This window comes from Pan paniscus, chromosome 19, assembly GCF_029289425.2.
Source record: "Pan paniscus chromosome 19, NHGRI_mPanPan1-v2.0_pri, whole genome shotgun sequence".
NCBI classification, from domain to species: Eukaryota; Metazoa; Chordata; class Mammalia; order Primates; family Hominidae; genus Pan; species Pan paniscus.
The window spans coordinates 28456071-28471515 of NC_073268.2; the positions used below are offsets into that span (position 1 = coordinate 28456071).

Consider the following 15445-nt stretch of genomic DNA (forward strand, 5'->3'; position numbering starts at 1 on the left):
TCCAGCCAAACTAAGCTTCATAAGTGAAGGAGAAATAAAATCCTCTACAGACAAGAGAGCCTGCCTTACAAGAGGTCCCGAAGGAAGCACTAAATATGGAAAGGAAAAACCTGTACCAGTCACTGAAAAACATACCAAAATGTAAAGATGATTGACACTATGAAGAAACTGCATCAACGAATGGGCAAAATAACCAGCTAACAACATAATGACAGAATCAAATTCACACATAACAATATTAGCCTTAAATGTAAACAGGCTAAATGCCCCAATTAAAAGACACAGACTGGCCAATTGGATAAAAGAGTCAAGACCCATCAGTGTGCTGTATTCAGGAGATCCATCTCACGTGCAAAGACACACATAGGCTCAAAATAAAGGGATGGAGGAATACTTACCAAGCAAATAGAAAGCAAAGAAAAGCAGGGGTTGCAATCCTAGTCTCTGATAAATAGACTTTAAACCAACAAAGATAAAAAATGACAAAGAAAGACATTACATAATGGTAAAGGGATCACTGCAACAAGAAGAGCTAACTATCCTAAATATATATGCACCCAAAACAGGAGCACCCAGATTTATAAAGCAAGTTCTTAGAGACCTACAAAGAGACATAGACTCCCACACAATAATAGTGGAAGACTTAAACACCTCACTGTCAATATTAGACAGATCAACTTGACAGAAAATTAATAAGGATATTAAGGACTTGAACTCAGCTCTGGGCCAAGCGGACCTAATAAATATCTACAAAACTCTCCACCCTGACAGAATATACATTCTCAGCACCACATAGCACTTATTCTAAAATAGAACACATAATTGGAAGTAAAACACTCCTCAGCAAGTGCAAAAGAACAGAAATCATAACAGTCTCTCAGACCACAGTGCAATCAAATTAGAACTCAGGATTAAGAAACTCACTCAGAACTGCACAACTACATGGAAACTGAACAACCTGCTCCTGAATGACTACTGGGTAAATAACAAAGTTAAGGCAGAAATAAATAAGTTCTTTGAAACCAATGGGAACAAAGACACAACGTACCAGAATCTCTGGGACACAGCAAAAGTAGTGTTTAGAGGGAAATTTATAGCACTAAATGTCCACATCAGAAAGTGGGAAAGATCCAAAATTGACACCCTAACATCACAATTAAAAGAACTAGAGAAGCAAGAGCAAACAAATTCGAAAGCTAGCAGAAGACAAGAAATAACTAAGATCAGAGCAGAACTGAAGGAGATAGAGACACAAAAAACCCTGCAAAAAATCAATGAATCCAGGTGCTGGTTTTTTGAAAAGATTAACAAAATAGATAGACTGCTAGCCAGACTAATAAAGAAGAAAAGAGAGAAGAATCAAATAGACACAATAAAAAATGATAAAGGGGATATCACCACTGATCCCACAGAAATACAAACTGCTATCAGAGAATACTATAAACACCTCTATGCAAATAAACCAGAAAATCTAGAAGAAATGGATAAATTCCTAGACACATACACCCTCCCAAGACTAAACCAGGAAGAAGTTGAATCCCTGAATAGACCAATAACAAGTTCTGAAATTGAGGCAGTAATTGATAGCCTACCAACCAAAAAAAGCGCAGGACCAGATGGATTCACAGCCGAATTCTACCAGAGGTACAAAGAGGAGCTGGTACCATTCCTTCTGAAATTATTCCAATCAACAGAAAAAGAGAGACTCCTCCCTAACTCATTTTATGAGGCCAGCATCATCCTGATACCAAAACCTGGCAAAGACAAAACAACAACAACAACAAAAAAGGAAATTTCTGGCCAATATCCCTGATGAACATCAATGCAAAAATCCTCAATAAAATACTGGCAAACCAAATCCAGCAGCACATTAAAAAGCTTATCCATGGCTTCATCCCTGGGATGCAAGGCTGATTCAACATATGCAAGTCAATAAATGTAATCCATCACATAAACAGAACCAAAGACAAAAACCACATGATATCTCAATAGATGCAGAAAAGGTCTTCGATAAAATTCAACAACACTTCATGCTAAAAACACTCAATAAACTAGCATTGATGGAACATATCTCAAAATAATAAGAGCTGTTTATGACAAATCCACAGCCAAAATCATACTGAATGGGCAAAAGCTGAAAGCATTCCCTGTCAAGAAATGACAATATGTTGTGTAATCAACATACTGATTGGTGAATATTGTGAAATCTATTCCTTATTTTCTTTCACTAAAAAAATATGCATCTAATACTGTGTCAGGCTCCTCTGTACACCACTTCCATTCTATCAGCTTTATCTCTGACTCTAGCCACCACTACAGCAGCCAGTTGCACACAGGCTCTGCCCAGCTCAAGACGGTATAATCTGACAGCACCTCACCTTGTCCATCATGCACACCCCTCTTTTCCTGCACCGGGGATTCTCTGATGCTGAGGTATAAGAAGGATCAGCTCAATACTCAGGCACATACAACCTGGAAGTCTGGACAAGTAGTTCCTACCACACCTGAGTTTATGTCAATGAAGTGACTTTTGGAAAGCCTTAGGGATGAGAACTGGTTGCCATGGGAGCCAACCATGAGAGGACTGGAAATTTCAGCCTCTACCCCCAAACTCCAGGGAGGGGAGAGAGGCTGGAGATTGATCTGATCACTAATGGTTAATGATTTAATCAATCATGCTTATGTAATAAATCTTCCATAAAAACCTAAGAGAATAGGGTTTAGAGAGTTTTCAGGTTGGTGAACTTGGAACAGTGTTCAGTGGAGGCACTGAGAGGATGGTACACCTGGAGAGGACACAGAAGCTCCAAACCCACTCCCCATGCCTTGCCCTATGCATCTCATTGACCTGGCTGTTCCTGAGTTGTATGCTTTATAAAATAACCCTGTAAGTAAACTGTTCTTCTGAGTTCTGAGAGCTACTTTAGTAATTATGGAATCTGAGGAGGGGGTCTTGGGAAATTCTGATGTGTAGCCAAGTCAAACAGAAGTTGTGGGTAACCTGGGGACCCACTATTTGAGATTGGCATCTGAAGTGTTGCCAGTCTCACGGGACCGAGCCCTTAACCTGTGTGGTCTATGCTAACACCAGGTAGTCTCAGAAGTGAAGCATTGAGAATAGTAGTAGAGAATAAATGGGAGTTTTCTTTTGAAGGAATAATAAGATTCTGGCTATATTTTTGGAAGTAGGGCCAAAAATACTTATTAGTGAATTAGATATGGGGTATGAGATAAACAGAGGAGTCAAGGATATCTCCAGACACTGGACGAGGACTATTCCTTTCCCAGAGACTAAGCGCAGGGCTGAGAAGGAAGGCAGGCTACCCCCACAAGGGGACATTTTAGCTCCCATGTGCTCATCCTTGCCCTACACTCTCCCCATTATATTCTAGAGTAGCTCAGCTTACGCTAGACAATCATGCTGTGCGAGTACACATCATGGGCTGTACATCACGGGATGTCGTATGAGCTGTGTTTACCGGCAGAGATCACAGCTCTACAAGTTGAAGTGTTCTCTCTGGTGGTCCCCATGTGTACAGGCTATTTGAGCATCTGAAGGTGGTTAGCTCCTAAGGAAAAAAAACTCCACTGTTTAGAGGATGAATGAATCTCCCAGAGGGAAGGATCCATCATAAAGTATTTGCTCTCTCTGCCTGTACTTATTGGAACAACTCGAGAAGTCCACAAGGACAGTCCAAGTCATCTTTGTCGTCTACTTCCTGTTGCATTCTCAGCCTTGTTTCCTTTTTAGAAAGAGCCTGTTAACTATCATAAGTCAAAAAACAGCATTCTGACCTCTGCCCTGTAACTTCCTCTTCTTCTTATAAATACAAGGGCAGAACTGGCATCCCGGGAAGCCAGGAAGCAGTGAGCCCAGGAGTCCTCGGCCAGCCCTGCCTGCCCACCAGGAGGATGAAGGTCTCCGTGGCTGCCCTCTCCTGCCTCATGCTTGTTACTGCCCTTGGATCCCAGGCCCGGGTCACAAATGGTGAGTCCAGTGAGCTTTCTCTCAGATGACCAGGTTCATGGTAACTCAAGCTCTGTGGCAGAGACACATTGCCCTCCTGTAACTACTCTCCATCCCAGACGTGGTCATGGTACTAATTTAAAAGCAGCACCAGAGTATAGACCTGGTTCTGTCTGCAGGCTTTGAACCCTGGGAGGGGAATATACACATATGGCTGGTCCAATGTGGGGCCAATTATTTCCCTTTTCACAGCAAAAATTATTTGATACCTTCCCTTAGCAGACATAGGACTATTAAGTGCTAGATTAAAAGAAGTGTAGTAAAATTACAAATTTGTAGAAAGAAGCATAGAATTGTATGATGCTAAAACTGTTACATACCATCTAGTAGTATCTATCATATCATTTTGGAGAAGAAATGGAACAAGCCACACAAATGACTCAACCAAGGTCACCTAACCATCGTATTTTTTTGTTTAACAAATGCACTTCTAGTACTTCCTGTGTACAGGGCAGGCACTGTTCTAAGTGTCTTACAGATATTAACACATCAGTTCCACCTAACAACCCTGTGGGATATGTATTAGATTTTTAAAAATGCAAATTTGTTACTTTTGTAGGGAAAAAACAAAACATCAATTTTTATATAGTTTTTCATATTATTATTATTGACATTTTACAAATGAGAAAACTGAGGCACAGAACCTTAGATAACTTGGTAGATCACACAACTATTAAGTGGTGGAATTAAAATATGAGCTAATTAGGAAGTAGTTATGGAACGACAAGGCCATTTAAGATCTTTTTTTACCTTACCCAAACCATATTGAGCATATTAAAATATACCCACATGTCTCATTACATATAATTCATTTAATGTAACCATATAAGAAATAAGTTGAAAACACTGGAAAGCAATTGGGGGACTAATTCGGCAGCTGAATCGTTATTGCCAAGTCTTTATGTTTCAAAATGTTAAGTAAATATCAACTTTAAAGCCAGCTTTAAAATTATTAATAGTATATTTAATATAATTGTTAAATTATATTAAATGCATATTTAATGTAGTCATTAAATTATATTAAAAGTATATTTAATATCCTTATTAAATTATATTAAAAGATATTTAATATAGTCATTAAATTATATTAAAAGTATATTTATTTTTTAAATATATGAAAAGTATACTTATATATTATATTAAAAGACACATGCACATGTATCTTTATTGCAGCACTAATCACAATAGCAAAGACTTGAAACCAACCCAAATGCCCATCAATGATAGACTGGATAAAGAAAATGTGGCACATATACACCATGGAATACTATGCAGCCATAAAAAGAAATGAATTCATGTCCTTTGCAGGGACATGGATAAAGCCGGAAACCATCATCCTCAGCAAACTAACACAGGAACAGAAAGCCAAACACCACATGTTCTCACTCGTAAGTGGGAGTTGAACACTGAGAATGCATGGACACAGGGAGGGGAACATCACACACTGGGGCCTATCGGGGAGTGGAGGGTAAAAGGAGGGAGAGCATTAGGACAAATACCTGGTGCATGCAGCAGCCCTAGATGATGGGTTGATAGGTACAGCAAACCACCATGGCACATGTATACCTATGTAACGAACCTGTGCGTTCAGCACAGGTATACCAGAACTTAAAGTCAAATAAAATTTAATTTAATTTAACTTTAAAAAAAGAAAAAGTCTATCTAATAGTTATTACATTATATTTAAAATATATTTAATATAGTTATTAAATTATATTAAAAGTAAATATTTATTATATTTTATTTTATTTTGAGATGGAGTCTCATTCTGTGGCCCAGGCTGGAGTACAGTGGCACCATCTTGGCTCACTGCAACCTCTACCTCCCGGGTTCAAACGATTCTCCTGCCTCAGCCTCCCTAGTAGCTGCGATTACAGGCACATGCCACCATGACTAGCTAATTTTTGTATTTTTTTTTTTAGTAGAGACGGGATTTCAACATGTTGACCAGGCTGGTCTCAAACTCCTGACCTCAAGTGATCCGCCCGCCTTGGCCTCCCAAAGTGCTGGGATTACAGGTGTGAGCCACCGCACCCGGCCAAATTTTAAGGCTAGCTTTATTCTGTGAGACAGTCAATTGTGGAAATAAACTAACTTTAAGGATTAAAATTTAAAAGAAAGGAAAAATGTTTAAAGCTTAGTTTCATTTGCCTAACAAGCATAAGGCAGCTCCACAATCCCATTTCCAAAGCACTTGGCGCTAGATGAATTTTGGAATGCAGAATTTCTCAGGTTTTAAAAAGTTAATATGATATGATGCAGCAATTCTATTTCTGGGTATATATCCAAACTAATTCAAAGCAGGTACATGAAGAGATTTTTATACACCCATAATATTCATAGCAGCATTATTGATGACGGTAGCCAAAAAGTAGAAGCAAACTAAGTGCCCATCAAAAGGTTAGTAGACAAACAAAGTGTGGTTCATACATACAATGGAATCTATTTGGCCTCAAAAAGTAAGGAGATTCCCTTGAATGTTGAAGTAAGAAAAAATAAAAATTTAAGTAAGGAGATTCTGACACATGCTACAACATGGATAAACATCAAGGACATTATGCTAAGTGAAATAAACCAGTCACAAAAGGACAAATAGTGTATGATTCCACTCAGATGAGGTACTTAGTCAAATCCACAGAGACACGACACAGATAGTGATTGTCAGGGATTAAGGGGAGGAAGCATGAGGAGTTGTTGTTTAATGAATACAGAGTTTCAGTTTCACAAAATGAATGAACGGCCGTGAAAACTGCATAGTTATTTGAGTGTATTTGATGCTATTGAACTGTATACTTAAAATAGTTCAAATGGCAAATTTTATGTTATATATATATATAACCACGATTTAAAAATGATTTAGTAAAAAACTTAAACATATATTGATGGTACTTATCCCTGATGAGGCCTGGGAACAGTATTTTAATCAAACACAGCAACCTCCTGTAACAAACACATGAATATTTCTACTAACTGGGATAAATAATGACCATAATAGCTGCACTTCACTTAAAGGGATACTGTGCCACCATATGAGCTGATGAACACCTCTCTGTTTCCAGAGCCCTGTGGATTCCAGAAATGTGTAGAGAGACTTGTAGACTGTGTCACATCATGTAGACATTCCATTAACTGAACCATGTTAGATTTTGAGGTTTCTTTTAGTATTTCAGAGTCAACACAGTGTTTTCATGTCTACATTTTCAAAAGGTCCCTGAAAAATCTCAGGGCCCTAAAGGAATAAATGGGCCAGGAGTCAGGCCTAGAGCCCAGACAGGTGGTGGTGGTCCAGCTTCAGGGACCTTTCTGCCTCAGGAGGAGGATGAGCAATGGAGTGGGTGGAGATGCTGAAACAATGCTGCCGCCCAGTGATTTCCTTCCCTGTCCTGTCTGTTTCTTCCAGATGCAGAGACAGAGTTCATGATGTCAAAGCTTCCATTGGAAAATCCAGTACTTCTGGACAGTAAGTGATCAGATACGGCATATATTTAAAAGCAGCCAGCAGGTGCAGGTCTGCACTATGGGATCCATTGTCCCTGTTTACAGAATGGGAGGAGAATGAGAGGGTCCCTGAGGGTGGTGAACATCTCCAAGGAAGATCAGGACGGGCTATGGGAACTCCCTCCATAGATGCCTTCTCTGTTCCCCTCTGGCTGCCCCAAGAGTCTGCTCCTTTGGGGCAGAAGGTGCTCTCTGATGCCTGCAGGTGTCTGCAAATGCCTTCCCCTTCTGGGGGAAATTTTCCTGGTCCTTCTGTGGCCCACCCTGAGTGCCCTCAGACACACAGCTCAACTCTGGTGAGGGTCTGAGGCAGGGAGATGCCAGCAAGTGCTGGCCATGGAGGAGGAAACATCTCTTCTGAGCCATGTGCCTTCTCACCCTCCACAGTGCTCTGGAGGAGAAAGATTGGTCCTCAGATGACCCTTTCTCTTGCTGCAGGATTCCATGCTACTAGTGCTGACTGCTGCATCTCCTACACCCCACGAAGCATCCCATGTTCACTCCTGGAGAGTTACTTTGAAACGAACAGCGAGTGCTCCAAGCCGGGTGTCATGTAGGTGCCAAGCTCACCAAACATGTGTTGAGGGAGAAGGACTCTGTAGCATCTTGCAGGGAGGACCTGATAGACGGGTGTCCATCAGGGCCCACCCTCTGGATCCTGCCAGGTATGGGGCAGCTGTGTCCTTAGGAAGATCCTGCAGGGCATCAGGGATGAGACACTCCCAGGGGGAAAAGGGTGGGGAAGGAAGAAGAAAGCAGGCACAAGTCTGCCCAAGGATGCTCCCATGAGTCACTAGGGAGTCCCACAGGCTGAGGGGGTCTCAAGAGCACAATGGCCCTGAGCTGCCATCAGCAGAGAATGAAAAAAAAAGAAAAAAAAACTGGCTATATTGACTGGGAAATCTGAGGGGCAGGGAGAATGGGGCCCCCTATCCCCATGTGCTGGACACACCTCAGTTTGTAACTTTTCTCCCCCTTGTTCCCTAGCTTCCTCACCAAGAAGGGGCGACGTTTCTGTGCCAACCCCAGTGATAAGCAAGTTCAGGTTTGCATGAGAATGCTGAAGCTGGACACACGGATCAAGACCAGGAAGAATTGAACTTGTCAAGGTGAAGGGACACAAGTTGCCAGCCACCAACTTTTTTGCCTCAACTACCTTCCTGAATTATTTTTTTAAGAAGCATTTATTCTTGTGTTCTGGATTTAGAGCAATTCATCTAATAAAGAGTTTCTCACTTTTTTTGTGTGATAGGGTCTCTGTCACCCAGGCTGGAGTGCACTGGTACATCTTGGCTCACTGCAGCCTAACCTCCTGGGCTCAAGTAACCCACCTACCTCAGCCCCACAAGTAGCTGTGAAACAGGGTGTTAGGACAGAGAAAAGAGACATACAAGGTGGGGAAGCTCAACAGCAACATAGGTTTATTGGACAGAGAAACCTGTGGAAGGGGAACACCAGCGAGTGCTGGAGCCCCCGTCCTGCATACAGACTGGGGCAATTATAGGTCTGGACAGGGGAGGTGGGGCCGTGTGGCTAGCTGCCTGGCAGGATGTAATAAGGGAGCCATTTCCTGCAGTCAGGCAGTGTGGCCTGGGATCTGCTTGGCAAAATGCTTTTCATGGCCTGAGCCCCTATGGAAGTTTCCTCCCTGATCAGGGTGTACAAAATGGCAGGGGTTTACTTGATGGCACCACTTGGGCTAACAGAGGAGAGTTTCCTGACTTCCTCACAGGACTTGTGACAGGGGTGTGGCTCATTTGCAAGGCTGCTGCACATTCAAATCCCCTGTGGGAGGGGGAACATGCAGACAGGCAGGTGCAGGAGCCAGGGCGAGCACTTTTGGGCTCCATCCCCATGGTAGCATCTAGGGGTGTGTTACAATTAATGCTCTTTAGCAGTTGCTTTTTGTGGATGGCTATTCCACTCAGTGGAGAGTCAGGGTGACAGCCTTTTATATTCTGCTGTCTTGGTATCCGTCTTTGTCTGGCATCTAGGAAGAATCAGGTCACATCAACCTGAAGGATAGTGAAGGTGGGGATTTTACTGAGTGATGGAGTTGGCTCTCAGAGGAATGGATGTGGAGCTGGAAAGGGGATGGAGTGGGAAGATGATCTTCCCCTGGAGTTCAGCCTTCCCCGGCTTATCTACTTTCCAACCGTCCTCAGCCGAACTCCTCCTGACGTTCAGATGCTCCTTCTCTTCTCTCCTCTGCCATGCCATTTTGCTACTCTGCTGCTCTTCTGTTCCTCTGCTTGTAGAGCTTGGGGTTTATATGGGCACAGGATAGGGGTGTGGCAGGCCAGAGTGGTCTTGGAAAAGGCAACATTTGGGCATGAAAATGGGAATGCTTGCTCCCACTTAGGACCATGGATTTCCAGGCTTCAGGGTGGGCCTTTGTTGGGGAACTGCCCTCTTCTACCCAGTATTTCCTTGCCTGTATCTGTATCATTTCCCCCCTCTAAGAGGCCCATCTAATTGCCATTAGAATATGGACAATGACCAATCTTAGCTACTTCCTGCTGACAGAGGACATTGTTTTGGGGAAAACAGAAGTCAGATTCCTCCCAGAGGTCTATCTAAGGATCCCTGGGGAAAGGGAGTCATCATCCAAGGCTCCGGTTGCCTGACCATTTGGAGTTTCATGACCTCAAACTTGAGAGAAAAAAACAAGTTTTATAAGGTGTTAAGTATGTATGGGTTAAACATGTGTATTATACAAAGAAATAATCTAGTGCCAAAGATTACAGAAATAGGAAATGTAACATACTCACAACATTGTACCCTGAGCTGTTTCACCCTGGTGAAAGAAATTAAGACTTGTATGGGTGTGGTTAAATTTTAGAAGAGAGATAACTGTTCTTGCCACCAAAGATTACTGAAATAGGAAGTGTAATATACTAACAACATTGTACCCTGAGCTGTTTCACCTTAGTGAAAGAAATTAAGACTTGCATGGGTGTGGTTAAATTTTAGAAGAGAGATAACTGTTCTTGCCACATCTGTAGGAGTTAACAGATGCACCTTAGGAATTCTGGGGTTTGTGGGTTTGCATGGTGACCCTTAAAGCTTCTGCCTCTTTCTTGTGTCTCCCTATCTGTACTGTAAAAGACCAAGTTGGCCTCTTTCAGGAGGTCTCCTAAAGTACTCCCCGATGCCAGGGCCCATTTCTGCAACTTCCCTCTGATATCAGGGGCTGCCTGAGTAATACATTTATCATTTAGGATTAGTTGTCCCTTGATGGAATCGGGACACAGAGGCCTATGCTTTACAAAGCTCCCTCTTAGCCTCCCCAAGAAGGCAGTGGGATTTTCATTAAATCCCTGGTCTCTCATGGATATCTTGATATAGTAGAGAGGCTTAGTTCTAATCCTACATAAGCCCTCTATTATGCACACCTGAAACTCTCCTCTTGCATTCTCCCATCTTGTCATTGGGATCCCATTTAGGGACATTCATTGATACTCCTTCTCTTCCAGTTGGATAATATTCACCCCCTTTCCTGGGTGCTACATATGATACAAACCTCATCCCCAGATCTCTCTGTCACTTGCAGAGTGGCCTGCTTCTCAGTGTTAGTCAGGGTTTGGTTCAAAGCAACATGACATCTTCCTAGGAGAGCTCAAATACTTGGGCTAAGTTCTGAAAAGCCTCTATATATCTCTCAGGGTCATCTGAAAACTTGCCAAGATCCCCCTCAATTTGCTTCAAGTTCTGTAGAGAGAAGAGTACCTGGACCTTATGGGGCAAATTCACCAGGCATCTGTTGGAGGGGAAAGAATGAGACTGGGGCTTGTCTAGGGTGAGAATTTCTAGGAGGGGGCAAGTGAGAGACTGAAGCTGGATAGGGAGGATGGGGTGGACCTGGAGGAGCAGGGCTGGAGGGAGCTGGCTCCTCTGCTGGGGATGCCTCTGGGATTTGTTTTTTTACTTCCCTGGGATTGCCCCTTGCAGCCTCTCCCGAGATGGCAAACCAGTCTGGATTAATTCTACATTGTCAGCTAAGGTCTGGATTGCCCTGCAAAGTATAGAAAGCCTGCACATATGGGGCCTCAGAGCATTTGCCCTCACGTTTACAGAAAAGCTCCAACTGCTGGATGATATCGAAATGAATGGTTTCTTCCTGAGGCCAAGCCAGTCCTTCATAATTTGCCCAAACCTTTGTGCAGAGGGCTATGAGCCATTTTCCTCCAGAGTCTGAGGGTCAAAGCAGTCCCAGTGGTTCAGGATACACTCTAGAGGAGTATAAGCTGGGGGTGGTGAAGACAGCTGATCGCCCATTCTGAAAGACAAGAAATAGAGGTGACCCTCATTTCCTTCCCTTCTTTTAGTGATAACTCAGGGTTTGATGGAGAGAAAGCAGGCATCCCCATTTTCTGTCTTTTTGTCCCCATGTACCAGTGACCTTGGCAGATGCCACCCATGGGTGCCGAAGCGGCTTTTACTCATGTTAACAGGGGGGCCTGGGGGGGTGAGAGTATCCACTCTTACACATTATGCCCTATTTCCCTTGCTGCCAACAACCTTTGAGTTCCCTGGGCCTCATCTATGTCATGGAGCATGGCCTCCTTTCATGAAGCAAGGTTTTAGTCAGCAGGAATTGGTCCTTCCCATTTACATTGTGCCTGTTGCCAGGCTTTGGATCCCTCAGATCTGGTTTTCCTTTCTAGGGCCTCAACCTGAAGGCTGGAATTGAGTTTCAGACAAAAAAGGTATTTCAGGGGCTGCATGAATCTGTTTAGATCAAGTCTCAAAGGGGCCCTGCCGAATTTGCAGCTATCGGCCAGCAGGGGTCGCTCCTCTGTTATTTTCCCTATTAAAAGCAGCGTGCTGGGGAAAGGAACCCTCTCACTTAGAAAAGAAAAAGGAAACCGCTTATACTACTAAAAAAGAGGGAAGGAACTTCTTGCTCTGTACAAATGGGTTCCTTTATTGTATTCCGCCCCTGGTTCAGACCAGTAAGGACCCCTCAACCATGGGAGGAGAGGCTCTGCTGGTGCAGTGAGTGGGAGGCACCGGCCAGCCAGCTGCACTAGGGCCCCAGCGGCAGCCAAGGTTTTCTCCCGCCCCTCGTGGCCACTGGGTGCAGCTCATGTGCAGAGCTGGTAGGAGAGGGGAGAAGGCGGGGAGGGGAAAAGGAGGGGAAGGGAGAAGGAGGGGAGTCACTCATGCACTGCACACACCTGCGGCTGGGGATGGCACCTCTAAGAAGAAACAGAAACTACATTGTTGTGAATTGCACATCTGATGGCTGAACCAAGCATACCTTGTACTTAGTAACATCTCGGTAGTTGCAGCAAAGCCCTTAATACTATAAAAGAAGAGATAGGAGCCATTTCAAGCCATGAAAGAAAATACCACAGCAAAGTCTGGGGTTCTTGGCCTACAGAGTTCAGTCTTGGAGCCTTCCAGCAACAAAAGATGGCTTCTGTTGCCCCAGGACTTTATTCCATCCCGTGCAACAGCTAGACCTCCATGAAGAGAAGCAGAGCCAATATTCCTTTTACCCAAAGGAAAAAGAGAGGTGGCAGAATCTTGGAAAAGAGGCAGATCCGACAGTTCTAAATCTGTACTCATCCTTGTGCTGTATCCCAGACGAGCCCCCAGATGAAATGGGAGAGTTCCCTGACCCCCTCACGGGACTTGCGACAGGGGTGTGGCTCATTTGCTCCACTGTCACACACTTTACCCCTTATAGGAGGGGGAACACACAGATGGGAAGGTGCAGGAGCTGGGGCAAGCACTTTTGGGCTCTGGCCCCATGGTAGCATCCAAAGGTGTGTTACAATTAATACTCTTTTAGCAGTTGCTATCTGCAGACGGCTACTTCGTCTCTGTGGAGACTCAGGGTGATACCCTGCCCTCTTGGTACCCAGGTCCTTGTCTGACATCCTGGAAGAATCTGGTCATCGTTCAAGAAGACTTGAACGATGGTGAATGTGGAGGTTTTAATGAGTTATGGATGTGGCTCTTATGGGATGAATGGGGAGCTGGAGAATGGATGGAGTGGGAAGATGATCTTCCCTTGGAGTTCAGCCATCCCGCGGCTGATCTCCTCTTCAACTGTCCCCAGCCGAACTTCTCCTGACATTCAGACGCTCCTTCTCGTCTCTCCTTCTCTGCCACTGCCGTTTTGTTCCTCTGCTCATGGAGTTTGGGGTTTAAGAGGTAAACAGGCAGAACTGTTGGATCTGCCTCTTTTCCAAGATCCTGCCGCCTCTCTCTTTCCTTTGGGTAAAAGTAATATGGGCTCTCTTTCCCTTCATGGAGGCCTAGCTGTCATATGGACACAGGATAGGGGCGTGGCAGGCCAGAGTAGTCTTGGAAAAGGCAACATTTGGGTGCAAAAACAGGAATGCCTGTTCCAATTTAGGGCCGTGGGTTCCCAGGCTTGAGGGTGGGGCATTTGCCAGGGAACTGCCCTCTTCTACCCAGTGTTTCTCTGCCTCCCGTCCATATCAACTGGGACTACAGGTACATGCCACCATACTCCACTAATTCTTATTTGTTGAAGAGACAGGATCTGATTATGTTGCCCAGGCTGGTCTTGATCTCTTAGGCTCAAGCGATCCTCCTGCCTCAGCCTCCCAAAGTGCTGGTATTACAGGTGTGAGCCACCATGCCCAGCCTTTACTTGAATTTTAAGAGGAAAAAGAAACTAAAGGAATTACTGAACTTTGGATAAGCATTATCTTCAAAACAAGGGACATCATAATACAACTTTTACAAAACTAAAAATATTACTCATCCAATTTAGATTGAATATGCATCAAAGATGTATTTAACTCATTAGTGAGAGAACTATTAAAATAATTCAAAGATCATTTGAGTAACAGAGATTTGTATAGTTTACTGGGGATGATGTTCTGAAATAAGTTTGTTAAATTAGAGCACACATTAATATCCTGTGGATAGGGCAATAAAAAAACCTGTAACCTGTGGGATTATCTTTTTTAATAGACAGAAATCATTTGCATCTGGCTACACACAAGTTTAAAATTTAACATGTACTTTCTCAGAATCTAGGGCCTGATCAATGGTAAACAGAAATCAATCAAAAGTTCATTCCCCTACAGATTTAAGGAATGCCAGGTTGGGCCTGTTAGTCAACATTGTAATATGACCTTGAAAACCATGCAGTCATCCCTTTACCTGTTTTTTTTTTTTTGAGACAGAGTCTTGCTCTGTCACCCAGGCTGGAGTGCAGCGGTGCAGTCTCGGCTCACTACAACCTCCGCCTCCCGGGTTCAAGCAATTCTCCTGCCTCAGCCTCTCTAGTAGCTGGGATTACAGGCGCATGCCGCCATGCCCAGATAATTTTCGTATTTTTAGTAGAGACAGGGTTTCACCACGTTGGCCAGGCTGGTCTCAAACTCCTGACCTTGTGATCCACCTGCCTCGGCCTCCCAAAGTGCTAGGATTACAGGTGTGAGCCACTGCGCCTGGCCCCTTTTATCTATTTCTAAGTTTTTTATTAGATATAAATTTAGTTAGCAGAGGAAGTTATTCGAGTTACTGGTGGCAAATCTGTACAGGTCTGCAGCAACCTCAATTCTTCCCTCCTCAGGAAAAAGAATTCAAATGAGGGGCCTAAGTGAGAAGAGACTGAGGCAAGTGTTAGAGCAGGAGTGAAAGTTTATTAAGAAGCTTTACAGGCCAGGCGTTGTGGCTCATACCTGTAATCCCAGCACTTTGGGAGGCCTAGGTGGGAGAATCACTTGAAGTCAGGAGTTTGAGACCAGCCTGTTCAACATGGTGAAACACCATCTCTAATAAAAATTAGCTGGGTGTAGTGGCAGGTGCCTGTAACCCAAGCTACTGGGGAGGCTGAGACAGGAGAATTGCTTGAGCCCAGGAGGCAGAGGTTGCAGTGAGCTGAGACCACGCCACTACACTCCAGCCTGGGTGACAGAGTGAGACTCC

General features: G+C 43.8%; 1 protein-coding gene across 2 annotated transcripts; it reads left to right on the forward strand.

Annotated features, from left to right (window-relative positions):
• Positions 1-3837: 3837 nt before the first annotated feature.
• Positions 3838-8763, forward strand: CCL23 (C-C motif chemokine ligand 23). Of its 2 annotated transcripts, none has more exons than XM_003817964.6 (4): positions 3838-3988; positions 7428-7487; positions 7913-8078; positions 8513-8763. In XM_003817964.6, exons 1-4 carry the CDS (start codon positions 3913-3915, stop codon positions 8622-8624), a joined length of 414 nt encoding a protein of 137 aa, XP_003818012.2. In that variant the 5' UTR covers positions 3838-3912; the 3' UTR covers positions 8625-8763. The 2 variants fall into 2 exon arrangements, with proteins under 2 accessions (XP_003818012.2, XP_003818011.2); XM_003817963.5 differs by having other exon boundaries at positions 7964-8078.
• Positions 8764-15445: the final 6682 nt, after the last annotated feature.